Source organism: Grus americana, chromosome 1 (genome assembly GCF_028858705.1).
Source record: "Grus americana isolate bGruAme1 chromosome 1, bGruAme1.mat, whole genome shotgun sequence".
Lineage (NCBI taxonomy): Eukaryota > Metazoa > Chordata > Aves > Gruiformes > Gruidae > Grus > Grus americana.
In genome coordinates, this window is record NC_072852.1 from 121,470,226 (window position 1) to 121,490,618 (window position 20,393).

General features: G+C 41.4%; 1 protein-coding gene across 1 annotated transcript in view; it reads left to right on the top strand.

The window, feature by feature from the left end:
* The window catches only part of ABCG1 (ATP binding cassette subfamily G member 1), a 57,697-nt gene that overhangs the window by 2,989 nt on the left and 34,315 nt on the right, over positions 1-20,393 (top strand). The window contains exon 2 of the mRNA XM_054845908.1: positions 424-667. Within this exon, the coding sequence (XP_054701883.1) occupies positions 424-667 (244 nt within the window). The remainder of the gene's footprint in view (positions 1-423; positions 668-20,393) is intronic.

Consider the following 20,393-nt stretch of genomic DNA (forward strand, 5'->3'; position numbering starts at 1 on the left):
TCCCACTTTAGCTCTGTCCCAATACAAGCCCTGGAATCAGTGTAACTAGAACCAAATTCTTTGAGTGCATGAGAAACCAAATACAATGGGGTCTGAACTTATAAATGTATTAATTTAGTGCAAGAGCTGCTCTGTTCTGAAGATACTAATGTGCTGTGTATATACCCTTTGAGGGGAAACTGGTGCTAAAGGAACTGCCCTTTGTGTGCTGCAAGTGCAAGAGCTTTTTTACATCTTCTATTGAGACACTGGCAGAACAAACAAAAGATTATTTTATTTTTTTTCCCTTTTACCTTTCAACACATTACTGTGCTGGATTCTTGTGTTACTTAAATAATCATTTTTCTAATGCAGAAGGTTTTGAAACATGTTCCTAAACAAAAGTCTGTGAACTTTGTCCATTCTCCAACTTTTTTCCTCTAGAACGGCAGCAATTCTGCTTGTACCATGGCCGAGCCAAAGTCAGTGTGTGTTTCGGTGGACGAAGTGGTCTCAAATGGCACAGATAACCAAGACGTTCGACTGATGAATGGACATTTAAAAAAGGTGGACAATACTCTGACAGAAGCTCATCGTTTCTCCTACCTACCCCGCAGACCAGCTGTGAATATTGAGTTTAAAGAACTGTCATACTCTATCCAAGAAGGACCGTGGTGGAGGAAGAAAGGTGAGGAAAACTTTCTGTTTTGGCTAACGTGCAAACGTTATTGCCCATGTGGGTGGTCATGATAGGTGGAATAAATCTATTGTGGATGGCAAAGCAAAGCGAACGAAGGAAGTATGTTTTCACAGTTGCTTTTTGCTTGGCTTCTTCATATACCTGCTGCCCCTCAGCTGGCACAGAGAAACTTTCCTGGAGCCTGATGCAGTGGGGTGTATTGCCTCTTGCACTTCAAGAAACTGTAGATGCAGTAGTTCGTACAACTGCTTATTTTTGCCTCCCAATTCTAAAGTATCTGAAGTAAATATAGTATTACTGTGCTGCCAAATATCTGTCCTGTGATCTTGCATGTCTGCAATTTATTGTTGAGGGTGGGTACAGCATGCAGTAGTTTAAAGATTGCGGTCAGGGGAAAGAAGATGCTTTTTTTTACTTTTGCAGTTGGATGATTTGTGAAATGGTTATTTTTTCAGTACTCTTTCAGAACAAGCACCTCAGAATTTCAGAAGGCATTTGAAACCAGGATAAAAATTATTCTCTTAAAACGCTGTGTTTGAAAATAAATGCTGTGAGCTATAGGAATGTGAGCCCATCCATGTCTCTTGGTGTTCCACGATGGGTCTCTCTAAGCTTACCATTTCTTTTAACTGATGAAATCACTGGCTATTGCTAGGGCTGAATCCTGAGGTTTAGTCAAGGACCAGAATGCTCTTGCTAGCTACTTTGCGAATAATACACAGCAAAGAGTTCACAGCCTACAACACAGGGCACACCAAAATGATACAGATACTGGATGCATCTCAAGGAAGTGAAGTGTTACCACTTCCTTCTCACAATCCAGTTTCACTTATAGTTGTCTCTGAGACAATTCTTCTGGTGCTGATTTACTGATTGGAGTAAGGAGGGCATATTCAGCTCTCTTCTTCATATGCTCTTGGTCTATTCCAGTTCTGAAAGGTAGGTGTAAGGTAGCTCCGTCCTTTTTCATCTGCTTTGCGTTCATTCTTTTTATACCTTCATCTAGTTTGTGTAGCCATGTGTTTCCTAGAGGGTTTTTGGTTTTTGTGTGTGTGAGTAGTCATCTCTGAAAGGAGAACTAGGTCGTGCAGTAAATTCCTGCTAGTGAAAAGAAGCCCAAGAGAAAATATTGACATCTTCAAGAGAATTTTGTGTGCTAAATGACATAATTGCTCTTCCTCAAGGAATTCTCTCTTAGTAATGTAAATTGGTATGGTTGTGTGCTTTAGTTCTTTTTAAGAGATAAGCCCTTGCCAGCGCGCCACTCACCTGAGCCATACTTGATACCTGCACTTGCTCTGAATCTATAAATCCACTGGCTTAAAGGTTCCACTTGAAATTGTTTCACAAAGTACATTGCTGCTGCCTGGAAATTGTGTCATTATCACAACATCAAGGCCTTAATAGTCTAAAAACATGTGGTATGAAAAACACTGGATCTGTGGCCATGGAATTGCTGCTGTATGTGGACAGCCTGTGCATACAGTTACTCATTTGTTGAAGGATGTGCAAACTTGAGGCTTTAATGGGTTTCTCAACATCAAATTTGTGCATGCACACACCTGCCTTCTTTTAAATCGTTATTAAAATTGCATGTAGCCATACTGTCCATAGGAGGACAACTTGGTTTGACATCAACTTCTAGACATTCAAAATTACTTTTTATCTTATCAGAACAAACTCAAACAGTGAAGGGTTTTTTCCCCCCAAGAAAAGGAACTATGCCAGCGTGTCTCATGTAAGATTTTAAAACTTGTGGTTTTTAACTGAATCTCTTTCTCATTGGCCAAAAATGATCGAGGGGTTCTAGACCAAAAACCTCTGTCCACTTCTGCTGACACATCTGTGAATGACTTGGCTTGAACAAAATGACATATTGACAAAATGTCCTGCTGCTGAAAAAGACTATTGGTGGTGTTTAGCTCTAGGGCACGGCTGGTTATAACTGTGTCACTACACTTAGATTTGAAAGAGGAGATTAAACTTTTCTGGCTATTGGTGAGTTCATACTCTCCCCTCCTCACCTGGTCTTGCACCATATGTCTTTCCTTGGCCTGCTAAGGGCAAGCCTCTGAGTGGCTGTGAGGCTTGCTGTCTGCCAGCAGGTCTTGGCACTCTTCTGCTAGCCAAGGATCTAAGAAGGACTTGGGGGATTTACAGTTAGTGCCAAGCTGAATATGAGCCAAAGTGTAGTCTCACTGCAAGGCAAACCATATAATGAGCTACCTTTGGAGGTCATGGCCAGATGGAGGCAAGGTGTTACCCTTCTCATCGCAACAAAGGTGAGAGCACAACTGGAATACTGTATTCAGTTTTGGGCCCTCCAGAGCAACAGGGATATTGGGAAGCTAGAAGGGATCTGTCAGAGGGGTAAAAAATTGGTCAGGGGACTGATGAAGAGAGGCTGAGGAAGCTGGGCTTGTTTGGTCTAGTGAAGGGGAAGCTGGAGGATGATCTCATTCTGGTGTACAACTACCTAGAGGGCAGTTAGAAAGACAGTGGAGCCAAACTCCTGTCAGTAATGCCAGCTGATACACAAGAGCCTATGGCCACATATTGTGGTTTGGGTGGCTTATGGTGGACATTAAGAAATACTCGCTTACCAGGAGATTGGTGCAACACTGGGACAGGTCACCCAGAGACAGTATGCTTTCTCCATGTTGGGAGGTGTATAAGATTTGTCTGCGCAGAGCCACAGCTCACCTGATCTTGTGTTGGTGATCATCTTGCTTTGAGCAGAAGGCTGGACTAGGCAACCTCCAGAGGTCCCTTCCAAGCAACACTTCTATGATTCAGTGAATTGCTAGCCATGTTATAGAAACCTTCTATAAACAAACTTTCCCCCCAACCATGTTCCAGGGACTGACCCAATGTATTGGTTTTAATAGAAAAGATTTTCCATTAGAGAAATTAGAGAATTGTCTAATTTGTTTCAAATGAAGGTAAGGACCAAACTGTCAGATTCCTTGAGTTGTTTTAGTGGTTCTGCAATAGAATTGTTTGCGTGCAATTTGGGAGATACCTATTTAAAACTGGTGGGCTTGTAGATGAATACATTATACGTAAAACTATGCTGAATGCCTCTAATTGGTTTCTCCTCCACTGGGAAACCGGGACTTTGCAATGGGTTTTAGTCTGCTCAACAAAAGGACAATATTGTGCCTTGAAACATTGGTGGATGTTTTAGCTCTACACTGCTTGTGGGTTCCCTGTGCTAAAAGGATCTGTCATTGCTGTGATGTGAAATTTTTAAATTCACTTTTTTATGAGAAGAGTAGCAGAAAACACATTCCTGAAGGTACAAAGTCCAGTGTAGGAAATGCAACTGATTTTTAAAAAACAGTAAACTGGTATGCTTAAGCAGAAAAGAAAAATAAAATGGGAAATGTCTCTCAGTTCACATTGTTCTTGGGTACTGGTCGTGGCAATTAGCGATAAGGGATGCTGTTATGAAATGTGCCTTTTAAATGAATAGTGTTTCTATTCTGAAACGGAGCTTGGAAAAAAACTCTGCTATTTCCACATCTTTCTCCATGACTGTAATGAATTAGTTAAAACCTTTGATGAGTGTTGGATCACAAAGGGAGAAGTATAGTTTCCTTGCAAAGACAATTTGTGCCAGTATAGTGGAGAGGAATTCAACTAAAGAGCAACAACAAAAAAAAAGTACTCACTTCAGTAAAAATGGTATTGCAAAGTAATGTCAAGGTTAGCCTCTAAATTAACAGAAGGAGGAATAATTAGTAATGCTATCATTGTGTTCTGTACTTAGCTGTATTGTTCAGACAATGAAACTCATGGTATGTAACATCATTTACTTTTTATTAAAAGCACAAAGAAAGGTGAATTTGCATTGCTTGTCAACAACAAAGAAGCTAAATAAGCCATCATAGACTTCAAATTAGAATTTTTCATTGATTTGTGTGTCAGCCTTAAGATGCCTAATTTATCTATTAATTCTCGTTTTCTCTTTAAAAATAAGGGCATTTTCATTCTCAGATTTATGTGATAAATGCTGTTCTCATTTTAATGAGGTTTTATCAAATTCATAGCAAAGATTGGTATGACTCTGAACCTGATTAATTCATGGTGTAATTCCTCTTGAAGTCAGTGGTATTAACAGGGAAGGAATCTGGTAGGTGAATCCTTGATCAAAGCAGCTGTATCCGACCCATCCCGTTCAGTAGGAGTTCTGACTAATAACGGGGTTTTGGAAAAGGTTACAGAGGTGAAAGTTTCAGGGGGTCTCAGATGACTTTGGCATTTTCCCCATAAAGCTTTCAGGGAATTAGTCAAGTGGTAGGATCAATTATTTCTTCAGTTTTGAAGGAAAGACATTGGTAAGTGACTTAATCCAGATCTTCTGAGGGTAAGGATCTTCCAGAACCAGAAATGTGTATCAATCTTTGAATCCAGCCTTTGTTCAAGCATGTGCCAGGGGTCTCCTGTGGTCAGCAAGGTTCCAGATTTGCCTAAGAGAGCTGCAGGACTGCTGGAGCAGAGACAGCGTGTTTGCACGATTGAGATAAACTGGCAAAGCCAGGAAAAGGAAACTTCAGCAAACAAAGAAATAATAGGGCCACTTAGTCCAAGAATGCTTTCTTCTTTCATTTAGGACAAGGGAGCCGGCTGGCTTGGAGGGGAAGAAAAAGAGGAGAGTCCTTCGTTAGATCCAATATGGGCTTCTGAAATGAGGAAAAGCAAGATCCACAGAGCTTCAGAACAAACTGTGGCCCAAATTTCAGTGTCTTGTCACAAAGCCATTTATCTAAGGGTCGAGAAGAAGATCTGAAAGTGGATCTTGGCTTCTGAGCTGTTTGAACTGCACTTTGAAATGCAAACCACAGACACATGTCTTGGTTTTACCAGTTTATGGAAAAATGATAGATACGTAGGTTTTAATTGTAGGACTGCCTGAAAACTGTTTGCAAGAGGATTTCAGAGAAAAGTCAGTGCCTTAGCTTTCTGCCATTTTTGTTAAAAGTTCCATAAAGTAATCTGAATGAGTGGTTTGAGGATAAAATTATGGAAAGTCCCAAATATGGAGGGGGCACAAAAAGTAGTTCGGAGCCTTCTGTCTTGGCCAAATTAATTCAGCTTTACTTTGAAAAGATATATACATTCTGTATACCCACCAAAGAACATGTGTCCTATTGTTTCTAGGTGTTTTTGTTATAATGTAGGATGGGAATAGAAATACTGTTCCTACATAACTTGAATGCATCCAGGAAGAAAGTAGTAATAAATTAGCTTTCAAAAGTCCACAACAATTCAGGGATTACTTTTTTCCCCTCAGTAAATACTTGTCAGTATTCATGGTTAATTAGGCAACATTTTAGTTGGAAATTTCTCCGTTGTTATTTTTAGGACCGTAATGACTCATTTGTGCTGCGTTCGAGTGTAAGTTCTGGTAGGATTTGGTCTTTAGTAACCTCCAAGGGAACGGGCTCCAGCTGGTCAAAATGCGGTTGGGTATTTTCATGGCGTGGTTTAGAAGCAATACTGAAATTCATGTTCAGCAGAAAATGCGGTATTTCTGTTATTTGGGGTTTGTTCTAATGGCTCAGACCCTGTGGAAACAACCAGAGGAGTGCTGTCTTTTCTCACAAGATTCTTGCTTCATAGCTTCGAGATTCAGCACATTAAGCAGCAGGGGAGGAAGGAGGGGAATGAAGGACCGTGCTTATTCTGGATGGCTTCGTTGTGTCCAATGGGGAAACACGGAGTCTTTGGCAGGTTGCTTGGTAGATGTGAAATGCGAAAAGTGGCCGTCAGAGTCCGAGATAGTGTTGTCTGAACAGCTAGATACCTACATTTCAGCGAAGAGGTCTGCATATTATCTTAATACTGATCTCTGCATAAGATGGAAACTTAACTCACTGTCAAATTGTCAGCAGAGATTTAAACAGGCTAGGTTTCACTGATTTGCTTTGGAGTCTGTTACGAATTAGTTCCGGTATGCGCACTCGGACAGACCTGTTTCTTTTCATGTAGTTAGGCTTTTTTTGCCATATCCTTTCTGTGACTTCATTTAAAAGATTTCGCACACACAGGCACACTCACCCCAGAGATATCTGAAGACCCGAATGAAAAAAGGGGGGGGGGGGGGAGGGGGAGGGCGAGGAGGGGAGGATGTGCCCTAAATTATTTGCTAATCCTTGCTGGAGGAGTCGGAAAAAGCCTGTCCTCATCCCCAGCAGGTGCACTGCGGTAAAGGTGCCGCATGCCCGGTCTGGGTCTGGCCCGGCGCGGTTACTGGCGGGCAATGCACTGCAGTAACCCGGCGGTGATGCTCTCGCCTCGCCGCCCGGGCCCTGGTTGGCTGTTCCAGGCGCTGTTGCTAAGATGGGAGGAAAAGATGCAGAACAGTAAAGAGCAAAACCCACTTTCCGAGAGAGGTTTTGGGTTTCTTTCTTTTTTTTTTTTTTTTCTCTGCCTTTCTCTGGCAGATGGGTTGTATTGTTTTTGTCGGTTTGTCTGAGAGCGTGTTTTCATCTCGGGGAGCGGGATGTATGCAAATTAAGATCCATATGTTAGAAAGAATAAACAAGCTGGTTGAAATGAACTGCGATACTAGTAAAAAGCTCTTTAAGCAAATATTTTGTGGATTCTTTTTCAGTGCCTTAAAATGTTAGCGAAATTAATGAAAATGAAACATGACTTTTAGCAGAGGATTTCTAAATCTGTTTCAACCTTGATAAAATCCATGCAGTTTTTCTTTTAACGCTTAAGCTGTCTCAAGATGGTAAAAATATACTGAGTAGTCACTGTTACCGGAATAGTTCACAGCATTTTATTAAGTGATATATAACTCTTTCTAGCATCCTTTTGATTGGGTTGTATAAAATAGAGGTTACTGGGGACAGGTCTTGGTCCGTCCCTTTGGCTGATCCTGTTTCCCTGTTGAGTATGACCTTACTTCAGCATTACTTATTTTCCTCCATGTTGAACTTGTTGTTATGTTGGTTTTGTTTTGTGGTTGGTTTTTTTTTATTTGGAGCTTTTTTTGGAAACGTGTCTGAGTTTGACTCAGTGAGTCTTTGTGTGAGTAGAACATATTTTTTTTCTTTTTCTATGCCATATACTTTATTAACAATGACCTGACTCTTTTTCATCATAGCTAATGTTTTAATACAATAAATTTTATTAGTTGCTGTTGTGAAAACTTCTGGCTGAGGAAGGAAGCTTCAGAGAGTTACCAATTAAAACATTTCAGAATGTGTACGGTAGGGAAGTGGTGATAGCAGTGGTGATGAGGAGTTGTCAGGGCTTTGAGCTATGATCTCCCCTGTTTCTGTCTCACAGTAAACATGTGTTGGGGGCTGGCTGTAACTTACCCTGACAGTCCTCCACTACAACTTTCTGTGCATTGAGTGGGTTTTGATGAAATGCTTTGCTGTCCTCTGCCCATATGCAGTCATCTCTTGCTCGAGGTGTTGAGGAGGTAGAGACACCATGCACCATCATATGGGTGTACTTTTTTCACATTTCAAAGTAGAATCTGAAGATATGTCTGAAGGAAGATTAAGTAAGAGTCACTTTGCAATTGAAGGCTTCAGCCATCAGGTGGTTCATCAGGGTTCTCCATAACCTCAGTAAAAGGCAAGAGAAATCACAAAAGCAGCCAAGAATAGGAGCTAGCTCAAGAGTGAAAATACTGTTAGAGTCCATTTTTACTTGTGTATTTACATGGCATTTTGGGAAGTGCCTTCTGTAAGCCCATGGAGTCTAAGTGTACCTTGCTTACTAAGGCAAGTCTTTTGTTCTCAGGGGATTTAAGATCTCAGAGTTCAGTTCTGTATTCTCATCATTAATTCCTTCACACTTCCCTGTAGCATTGTTGTTCTAGGTAAACTGGCTGGCTTTGGGAAGACACCATTTAGGGAACATGATACTACTCAAAATGTGGCAGACCCAGAGCCAACTGCATTATAATTCACAACTGTACCCATTAAACTGATGGCTACCTTTGTCCTCTATTAGAAAACTGTGTTTGGTCTTACTATGAAAATTAACATCTCAAGACTTACTCCAAACAACATACCAGGAAAATACCCAGCAACATTGACATGATAGTCTAGCACAGAGGAATGAACAGATTTGGATTTAAAACGGAAGCATTGCAAACTTAAGGGTGGGTGTTCAGTCTCAAAATGAATGTCCTTGAGGCAAAACCCAAGTGCATTAACCAAAAAGACCATGCCTTGTCCCCAGAACTTCTGTGGCTTGCATACGCCTGAGGTGCATAAGGATGTCTAACGTAAGACTGAGTTTTTGACAAAAATAATCTGGGAGTTTAGGTCAACTTGCCATTGTATGAAGTCAGAGAAGGTCCATGTGGCCCGGTGTCCCTTCTCTGACAGCAGGCCAGGCTGAATGTTTGGCAAAGAGCTCAAGAGCAGGCAGATGTGTAATAATATTTCCTTGGGTTCTCGCAGCTTGCAACTCAGAGGTTTCCTGAACTAGGTGTAGTATCTTTGTGTTTACTAGCTCCTAATGGATTTTCTTTTGTAAATCATTCACTGTCTCTCTGAACCTAAGCAGACTTTTGGTGTTCATGCTGTCACCTCGCAATTTACCTCCTTTTTCAAACTCTTTAGGAATAAAAGTCAACAGTACACAGCCCAGTACAGACTCCCTTAGGCTCAGAAGCTTTCTTCATTGATTGACCACTGGCTCCTACTCTTTTCTTTCCTGTTGCTTCATGTTTTTTCTCATTTATTTGAGAACTATCCATCTACCTTCTTGTCGGATTCATTTATTTAAGAACTTTAATAAAAGTCCGTGTTGAAACTTGCCCATGACATCCATGTAGGCTGATAAAATGACCTTTTTTAAGGTATTACTTCCAAAAGCCATCACATGCAATTTGTATAACCAGATCTTGTATCAGAGACTTCTGCACAAGTTGTGTCTTTTTTTTCTCTGTCAAAAGCATTGGGACAGTAACAAGCTGAGATGTTAGTGGTTCATATTGCCTACCCACTCTGCCTGCTTTGAACCTAGAAGCTTGCAATTTTTGTTTAACACCATCGGTATAGAGGACAGCAAACCCACCAGCCGTTACTTAGACTGCACCATGGGGAAAATTTGGTTCTCTAGTACAAAGGTAATTTACAAGCACAGCTTTGGTGCCTAGGACTGGTGGAGTCTTCTTCATCAAGCCTAGGACCAAGCTGTAGCAGGCATCTTCTAGATATCAAGCCTATGTTAATTAGGAAATGGAAAGACTGGGGGTCCCCAAATCCCTCAAAACACAGTCACTTTTTCACCAACTTTCACATACATGAAAAGAAGTTATGGTATAATAAAACATGAATTACCGCACTTTTCAACTAATTCTTTAACTTGTTCATCCCCAAAACAGCAAGTATGATGGGAAAGGGTCACAGCACATACATAGAAGGCCAAGCAATTTTGGTTGTTTTGAGTAACTATTTGAATCTTAATAGCTTCCTACAAGTAGATGTGCTTAGGTATTTCATTTGTTCCAGAAATAAATATCAGGAGACCTGTTGAAATATCCCATTGGTGATGATTCAGATATTTGAAAATGGCTCCCTTGTGAATTATGTGCTTTAGTGTAGACTTTTGAGTTTAATTTGGCCTTTGGGTACTTTGTGTCTAGAAAAGAAGATTTTGGAATGAATATCAGATACAGAAAGTAAGTGGTAGTATAAAATACAGAAGGACTAGTGCTGTGGAAGTGTCTCTGGAATGAGGACAAAATAATTCTGTCTAGGAAATGGTATGGCTGGAGACGCATGCTGCAATATGTCTTGAGTCACGCTGCAGGAACCTTTGTAACTGCAGTTCCCGATTAGACTTTCTGGTTGCTGTTAGGCTTGTATTCTCATTTACAGTTCATTTAGACTTTGCTGATTTCAGTGGGAGAAACAGATGCACTCTGAAGACTTAATTCTCTTCAGAGAGGATAGGGATGAAGCCATCCAAATTCTTATCAGAAAGAAATAAGTGAAATTACATAATAGTGGAACTGAGTTAACTGCTTGCTTGTTTGCTCGTTTTTTGTTACGTATCTGTTCCAAAGAAAAATAAATGGCAGAGACCTTGGCTTTACAAGATAATTAACCATCTGTCTCTTATCTAGTATCTACAGCCTACATCTTTTGTGTAAGAATCATATTTCCTCCTGCTTTGCATGTTTAGAATAATAACAAATGTTGTTTATAATTGCAGTACATCTGTTACAGGAGAGAGGAGAAGATGGAACATGCGGTGATCAGGTTCTTGGTTAAATGAGAATGAGACCTCTGCTCTGTCTCTTGCTGAACTTCAGAGGGTAGGCTTTTATGCCAGACCAGAGAAGAAATGTATTTCAGATGAAGTGATGCACCTAGTTAATATGAAATTTGAAGAAAAAAAAATAATCCGAAGGTTTTCATACACTCGTTAAGCAACAGAGTGAAATTGTACCCTGTTGCATCTGTTTTGTGCTTGTGGAAGCAGTCAGATGGATGAGGCTGCACAGTCAGAGCGTGGCTAGTGTAATTTTTTGTCATGATCCAGTCATTACCTCAGGTACTTAGGAAATTAAACACTCGTAACAGCACCAGCATAACACGGCTAGAATTGGTAAATGAGTACACAATGAAAAGAAAGGGAATTGAAGGTAAATACTTTTCTGTTAGAGGAAGGGCAGTTATTTTTCCTGGGTCAAAATGCCATGAACTTCAGCCAGCTTGCTGAATATGAATAATGAGGCCTAACTATCTAAAATAGTATTTGAGGCTCATAAAACTGAAGCCTGTGGGTGGCTGTCTGGAATTCAGCTCTTCTTGCTTCTCCACTCAGAGAGGTGAAGGTTATATGCTGCCACCAGGGAAAGCTGAGAGTCAGAAAGACAAGGAAAAAATGCAGAGAGCTCCATCTGTGCAAAGCTGGCCATGAAAAGTTACTGTCGTTCTTGGGTTTTGGTTTTAACCCTGAGTCTTGAAGAATTACGTGGAAGAGAATTTGCCCCAGAGGACCAAATTGACTGTGAATAAATATTAAATGTGCAGATGCAGATGTTTTTCTGAAAAACAGTCGGGTCAGATCTGTTTTGTAATCAGAATTGCGAATTCTTCACAAGAAGTTTGCAAGAGTTTCTGATGGTGGTGATTGTAAAACAAGACTGTTGGCGGTAGCCAAACCTGGTGGGGCTTCAGGACCCACAGGGATTCCTCCTGCCCCAGCCCAGTTGCTATGTGGCAGCTTTGGTTCTGTCTTTGTAGGTCCAGTTAGTAACGAGGCAGGGCATATATTCCCAATAGGCACACGTGCATCTCCATACGTGCACTACGCTCTTCCAGCCATACGGACCAGCACAAGCACAGAAGTGCCTTTATGGCACCCTCCTAAACACAGACGGCAGTTGTGCAAACCTGACCACCGCTGGTGGTTCACTGCTGTTCCTTCCTGCTGGCTGCTTGTGGGTTGCACACACACATGAGGCAGGTCCCTCCACCAGTGGGTTTTGGGCACTCATCCAGACTCCCGTGTCCTCCAGTTGTTGGCACTTGGACCTGCAGGCTCCCAGACTTGCAGCCTCTCACTCCACTGGAGAGTCCGTCATGATGCTTGCTCACATTCACGCACACGGGCTCACAGTGGAGTGTGCATTCATGTGGTAGACAGCTGGGAACAGTGTTTAGCAGAAGCACAGGTTGGACTGCAGTGATCAGAGGCTGGGCTTGGTCAGACAGGTGTACTGACCAGCTGCCTCTTCACATGGTCCACTTGTTGATCCTCTGAGCCTCGACTCGGTCTTAGTGCTCAGTGTGACTTGCCATCATGTAACTGAGCAAAGAGTATTTTGAGACTTGCTTGGCTGATTTGATTTTTCTACGTTTTCTGTTTAAAAATAAATGAAATAATGTGCCTGGCAAGTTTGTTTTTTAAGCCCACGGAAAGTTTCCCTGTGATGTAAATCATCATTGAAATGGAACTCATACTGGCATGTTTTTACCCTCACATGTAAAGTTTCAGGAAAGTTGTGAGTAACTGCAAACAGGGAATCAAGTTGCTGCCATTTGCTATTATAATAAATCGGATTCTGCTGTCTTAAAGGCTGAATTATGACTCTGTGTGTGAGCAGCTATATTAAAAACAGTCAGAGAAGCTTGACGGACATTCCTGAAGAAGGTTGACTATTTGATTTCTTGTCTGGGAAAATGACGATTTAAACCTCAAGGAGAAATACATTCATTACCCGAAGTAGTCACAATTCCATGAACCCTGGGATTACTGTAAGACTAGGTGTTCATAGAGAATAATTGTGTCTTGTCCAGTAATAGTATGACACCTGGGACACTAAAAGAAAGATGAAACTCCAGAATATGCATAGTAACACTTAACGTATTTACTCTTTATTCTCCAGACAGAAGCATTAGCATCATTCTCCTGAATACCATAGACTCTAAATATGCCATCTACATATTATAAAAACAAGTAAATAAAAATAAAGCAGGCCTTCCCATACAGGGCATGGCTGTGACATTTTAACACTCAGTGGTTGATTCTTATTGACAGGTAGTAAAAATAAAGTGCTTCCTAAGCAAAGTGAGTTGGGGCAAAAAGTGACACGCATTCTGCAATAAATAAACTAACTTTGAAGCCAACCTGTGATTCATCTCAGACATTCATACTGTACCACTTCAAAAGTACAGGGCCAAATGAACCTCAAAATAACCGCAATGGCATAACGGGTAGAGATTATCCAATGAATGGGTATCAACAGTCTGCCAGGAGTGTTGTTTACTGATAGAACATTTGGGGTGAAAATCACCCCTGATATAAATTAACTGAAATGAATAAAGCTTGCTGAAGGAAGAGTATGGCCTACTACCTGAAAGACACTTTCACTTGTTAGTATGGTTTAATGCTAAAACTACATTCTAAAAAATAGAGAAGCTAATGCAGTTCATGTGAAATGTCAGTGTTGAATGTCAACCAATATGCTGTTTGGGCCAAACTAGACTCTTGACTACCAGCGTAATAAACCAAACCCCATCTTTTTCCCACTCCCTCCCATCACCCACAGTTTTAACCTAATAAAACTTGCTCTGACTTAGAATCATAGAATGGTTTGGGTTAGAAGGGACCTTAAAGGTCTTGTAGTTCCAATCCCCCTGCCATGGGCAGGGATACCCTCTGCTAGACCAGGTTGCCCAAAATCCCATCCAACCTGGCCTTGAACACTTCCAGGGAGGGGGCTGCCACAGTCTCTCTGGGCAACCTGTTCCAGTGCCTCACCACCCTCACAGTGAAGAAGTTTTTCCACATATCTAATCTAAATCTACCCTCCTTCAGCTTAAGGCCATTACTCCATGTCCCTTCGCTACATGCCCTTGTAAACAGTCCCTCTCCAGATTTCCTGTAGGCCCGTTTAGGTACTGGAGGGCTGCTATAAGGTCTCCCCAGAGCCTTCTCTTCTCCAGGCTGAACAACCCCAACTCTCTCAGCCTGTCTTCATAGGAGAAGTGCTCCAGCCCTCTCATCATCTTTGTGGCCCTCCTCTGGACTCGCTCCAGCAGCTCCATGTCCTTCTTACATTGGGGTCCCCAGAGCTGGACACAGTACGCCAGGTGGGGTCTCACAAGAGCAGAGCAGAGAGGCAGGATCACCTCCCTCGACCTGCTGGTCATGCTTCTTTTGATGCAGCCCAGGATATGGTTGGCTTTCTGGGCTGCAAGTGCACATTGCTGGCTCATGTCCAGCTTTTCATCAACCAACACCCCCAAGTCCTTCTCTTCAGGGCTGCTCTCAGTCCTTGGATTGAGATTCGACTTAGATTGAGATTCCAAGTCCAATTCTTGGACTTGGATTCCAACTCCTGTCCAGATACTCAGCATTACAAATGAGAGAGTACAAGGCTGTTTATATGGTGGTGGAAATGTGCCAGCAGACATCCAATACAGGCATGTCTTGGAGCCTCAGAGGCCCCCTTTTCAGAGTGCAGACAGTAATGTATTGCTTCTACCAAGATTTCTAAATTTTCTTTTTAGTAATCTGTGACTACATTGTATGTGCATTGTCTTCATATATATACACAAATACGTTAAATGTATATGTAGGTACATCTAATATATTTATATAGATATGTGTAAATATGAGTATATGTATACATATATATTATTATGTTTTCATATATATGTGTGTATATATGCACATACACCCATACACTCAGGTATATTTATTTATGTATGAGAACTGGCTGTGTATCACTATAACAAATATTTTGAAACTTAACATTTTTACAGAGGTGTATATTCCTCTTCCTTTGTAGTGACAAGATGATATAATTATAGAAAAGCAGTAACAACCTGATTTTTTTTAAATGAAAAGTAAAAGAGTATCAGTTGCTTAGAAGTGGTTCAAGTCTGTTCCTACTGGATTAACAGCGTAACAAGCTAAAATAGCAGGAAAAATGACTGTAAAGTGGAAGCTGTTTTATCCACCTGAAAGCCAGTAGTCTAAAGAATGGAACAAAGACAGCATTTTGCTGATGCTTTTCAATAGAGGCTTATTGCATTACATAAGTTGAGTAATTTTCTGCTCTCAGTCATTTCTCTCGTAATCAGATTGTTTGTGCTTTGTTCTTGTTTTCTTTGGAATTTGTCAGAAAGAATGGAGCTCTCGTGTGTGTCAGTGGTGGGTCCAGTTCATACATGTTTGGGCAATTTTGCCTGTTTATAACTGCCAACATCGTTGTCTGAATTTCCTTTTTTATTAATCTGAGCATTATTGCAACTCGCTTTCTGCTGGGTGTAAAGGAGAGTAAGCTTACGTGCCAGATAAATGTGTGCTACCTCTGTTTGTTTGACTAGTGGTTTGCTGGTGACAGAAAACTGGAAGGAGTGTGTATCTTGGGGAGCAGAAGGAAAGTGCCAAGGTTTTATGTAAACTAATGGGAACTTCTGCTTCGATTTGCAAGAGCCACTGAGATAGTAGTGCAAAGAACAGGAACCTGGTAGAGATGTTCTTCTGGCTCATGTTCTTGGGAGCTAGAAAAGTCCCTTGGCTGCACTGGCGAAGGCAAATAGCAGCACCCAAGATCTGCAAACAGAGGGCACTTCCCAGAAACAGCTCTGTGCACACAGTGGGTGTCCGTCTGCCCTTGTGGCTGCATTTGCCTTCCCTGAGCACCTCTGATGTGGGGAAAGAGTTGATGACGATGTTGTCTGGTTGCGGTCAGGCTCGAGAAGATCCACACTGTGCACCCCTTACACCTAACAAATCGCAGAGGTGTGAGTGGAGTGCTCTGTGGTCTTTTCTTCACAGGGATGAGGGGAGTGGGATAGGGGTGGCAAGAGCTGCGTTGTTGTCTTTTTTGCTAGCTACACTGACACTAATACACCTCAGGATTTATGTGAATTGCCCAGTGTGTTTTGAAAGATTGTCTCTCCTGTCTCTGTTTTTTCCAGCTCCCCTAATTAACTACATATGTACCCATTCTGTGCAAGTGCTGGCACTAAAACGCATAGGAAGAAGTGGCTCCAAATGCTTCCAGGGTGTTTACAACTGTACACAAGGAAAGGAGATTGAAGATACAGTCAAGATTAACCTCTCCTTTTGTATCGCAGTATCATTATCTAATTAGATCAGAAGCAAAGCCCTGTGGCTTAGTCAGTATTAGAGCGTAGGCACCCATTTCAGGAGGAAGCCTTTGAGAAGAGCAATCTTCAGCCGTCCACCTACACCATTTTCTTTAAGGCTTTGCAAGATGGGAAAAGTGACAGATGTAAACCTTCCCAAAGGCAGTTGCATCTTCTTACACACATTGCCTTTAAAGAGACTTCTGCCCTCCTGAACCACTGACTCTTGGGCCATCCCTGTGGGTGACCCTTGTCTTTGCTGTCCCTGGGCTGGCATTCAGTGGGTCAGACCCTGAGGAGAGGGTCTACTGATTTTGAACCACCCATGCTATTTTATGATAGGCACAGGTAGCCTTTATCAGGGAACTGGAGCTATGATTCAGATAAGGTGGATGGAGAGGGAATGCGAGGGAGCAGGGAATTCTTCCCAGTTTCCAGAAAAGGTCCTTTACCTGAACAAGGACTCTTGTCACCCAGTACTTGCTCTGCCTTACTGCAGAAAATGGCCAATATAATTCAAATATATGGAGATCCTGCCACTGAGGCTCTTGCCACACAATCCATAGGTCCCATACTTGGCATTTATATATGTTGGGATTCATGCCCCATCCTGTGATTTTGTTTCTGCATCAGTTGCAAAATGACTTTCTGGTTTAGGTTCAGCAAACATCCCTCTGGAAGAGCATGTCTTGTGCAGTTTCCCCAAGCATTCTTCTAACATAACAGATGGTGGGATTTTTGTGGGCAAAGCCAAACTCTGGGTTTGATTACGTTTTGAGTTTACCACTCTATGTGAAACTAATCCTGGTGTGACCTTCTGTCATGGCTTTGCCCCAGCCAGCATCTAAGCACCACACAGCTGCTCACACGCCCCTCCTTCTCTCCAGGGGATGGGAGGAAAATGAAAAAAAAAAAAAACCTCATGAGCTGAGATAAAGACAGTTTAATAGGATAACAAAGGAAGAGAATAATAATAATAATGTAACAACAACAATAATAATAATAAAAAACAAGTGATGTACAAATGCAATTGCTCACCACATGCGAAAGGAAAACCAAACAACCCGATGCCTAGTCTGTTTCCGAGCAGCGAATCTGCCTCCTGGCTTGCTTCCCCATATATATGTATCCAGAGCATGATGCTATATGGTTGGGAACATCCCTTTGGCCAGCCTGCACCAGCTGTCCTGGCTGTGCTCTCCCAGCTTCTTGCACACCTGGCAGGTGTGAGAAACTGAAAAGTCCTTGACTTAGTGTAGACACTACAACTACCTGGCAACAACTGAAAATATCAGTGTGTTATTAACATTATTCTCATACTAAATCTAAAACACAGCACTATACCAGCTACTAGAAAGAAAATTAACTCTATCTCAGCCAAAATCAGGACACCTTTACTTTATTGATGTATAAGGGTCTTATATCAGTGCTTTGGATCCTTGTAGGAAAACACACTGTAGCAAACCCTTTCATTGTGGTGGGACAATTAATCATCAGCAAATAAATGGAAAGTGCGGGAGAGAAGAATAGAATAGATCAGATTCTGTCCCTGCTCCAAGATCTAATATGTGGTCAGTTGACTAAGAACATAGTAGCACAAATCTGACCAGGGCATGTAGAGGCTACTGTGGTAACAGTAACAACAGCTGTAAAACGCAGAAGTGGAAACTCCTCTGTTACGGGCGGATAGCAGAGCTTAAAAGCAGTTTTTTGGGTTTCACTCAGGTCTTTGGAAGTGGAATGGTGACTCAGTTTTAACACGTACATACAGAAATTTACATAAGTAGTAATATTTTCAAAATGTTGTGATGTAATGACGGAGCAATATTCTGTACTTGTGCCATTACCCGCGTTGTTGCAGCCCCTGTCAGCATTATGTCATCTCACCTGTTGGCACAAAGACACAGGTGGTGCATTCACCACTTGCACATGATGATCAAAAGCATTTAGCTGGCACTGAAGACTAACAAGATTAGAGGTTTGCTTATTTTTCCACTTGCACACAGGCTACAACTGTCAGTTTCCCTTTTTCTGTCACATACATTTAGAAACTTTTGCATGAAAATTTTGAACTCGTGCATCTCCCGTATGGCACTCAGTGCACTGCCCTTAGAAAGACAGTCTGTAGCCTGGCAGACTGCAAGTGCCATATCACTGTGTGTAATGAAGCTGCTCATATCACAACAAGATTTTAAACTGTACTTAACTGTATCAGATATTTTTAAAAACACAGATTGCATAGCAGTTACTGTCTAATGGACAGTAGACCACATTTTCCCTTAGGCTCTCATAGCATTGTGACAGGCTTGACAGACAGATTATCTGAGTCCACATAGGTTTCTACTGTGTAAGAGGCTGTGTCCAAGTGAGACGACAACCCAGTCTCTCTTTATAGACAAAAGAGATTTCACTGATGGTCGATGGAGTGTAGGTTACCATTCATTTCATCCAAAATGAGCCAAACGCATGACTCTCCACCTTTCCTAGGAGGAACAGCCATGGTGGGGTGGCCCCGGCTGGCAGCTGAGCACCCACACAGCCGCTCTCTCACTTCCCCCCATTGGAATAGGGGAGAGAATCAGAAGAGCAAAAGCTCAAAACTCATGGATAAGGGCAGTTTAATAAGTGAAGCAAAGCTGCACATGCAAGCAAAGCAAAATTAGTTTATTCACTGCTTCCCATCAACAGGCAGGTGTTCAGCCACTTTCTGAAAAGCAGGGCTCCATCATGCGGAAGGATCACTTGGGAAGACAGATGCCATAACCCCAAATGCCCCTCCTTCCTCCCCCTTCCCCCTAGCTTTTATTGCCGAGCATGATGTCATATGGTATGAGATATCTCTTTGGTCAGCTGTCCCGGCTGTGTCCCACAGCTTCTTGTGCACCCCCCAGCCTACTCTAAAAAAAGAAAGCCTCCACTTTGTGTAAGCACTGCTCAGCAACAGCCAAAACACTGGTGTGTTATCAACACTGTTTTAGTCACAGATCCAAAACACAGCACCATATCAGCTGCTCAGAAGAAAATTAACTCTATCCCAGCCAAAACCAGCACAATAAAGAAACCAACTGAACAAAAAAATCCACCACAGAACTCAAGCTTGATTTTTCCTCTCTGCCTCAGAGTAAAACCAAAATGGAAACCTGAGGTGGAAATCATGTTATTATGAAATGAGTTACTGCTTCCTGACTTGTTTTACCAATCATTTTGTAGGTAATTTAGAAAAGATAGGGTTTCCAAAATGCTGAATGATTCTGATGCCCTATTTTAGCATGTCCTGAAATTTTGAATTAAAGTTCATTAGCCTTTCTTTTAAACTTCAGATAATTTTACTGTGTGCATTTGAATTGTCTTAGTGTGTGAAAGAAAAGTTAATCAATTTAATGATATTTATATTGCAATCTAAGTGCAACTGTCAAACGATTATTTCTGTTTTCTGTGTGAAATGCCAGAGAGTTTTCCTGTGGAAAACTCTTACCTTTACACGGGACATATTATTTATAAAGTATTTAATTGCTCAGGGTATATGGTTCGCAGCAAGAGTCAAGCTTTGTACATGTTACTCTATAAGCTTCAGCTAATCCATAACATAAAATGTAGGTCAGCTGGAGCTTTTTAAAACAGATGGAAATTTAGTAGCTTATCGTAGTTCAGTGGATGTATGTCCCCACAAGGCTGCCAACTTCTTCAGTTCCGAATTGAAAAAAAAAAAAAGAAAAAGAAAAACAGAAATCAAACTGCTGAAAGCTGCATATTTTAACTCATTTTCATTCCAGAAGCAGCAGTGCCCTGTGCAGTTGGGTTTTGTTTGTAACATATTCAGCACTGACATGCTACAGAAGATGATAAATAGTTTGGTGGTGTTTAGAGGATTTTATATTTAGTTTGCTGACAACGAAAAGTATTTTAATTTGGGCAACTTCATTAGTGTAAATATTCAAGAAGAGAGATAAAAACACAGTTGTTCTAAGTAAAATGCAAGAACTGGAGGTAATCCAGGGTTTATTTCCACACACACTTCAGCTTTTCCTTTATTTTTGCATTCAGGATCACAGGCTATATCTGTTACTAGATTAATGCTGGAATATAGTAAATATATTACCCTGTGTTTCTGTTTC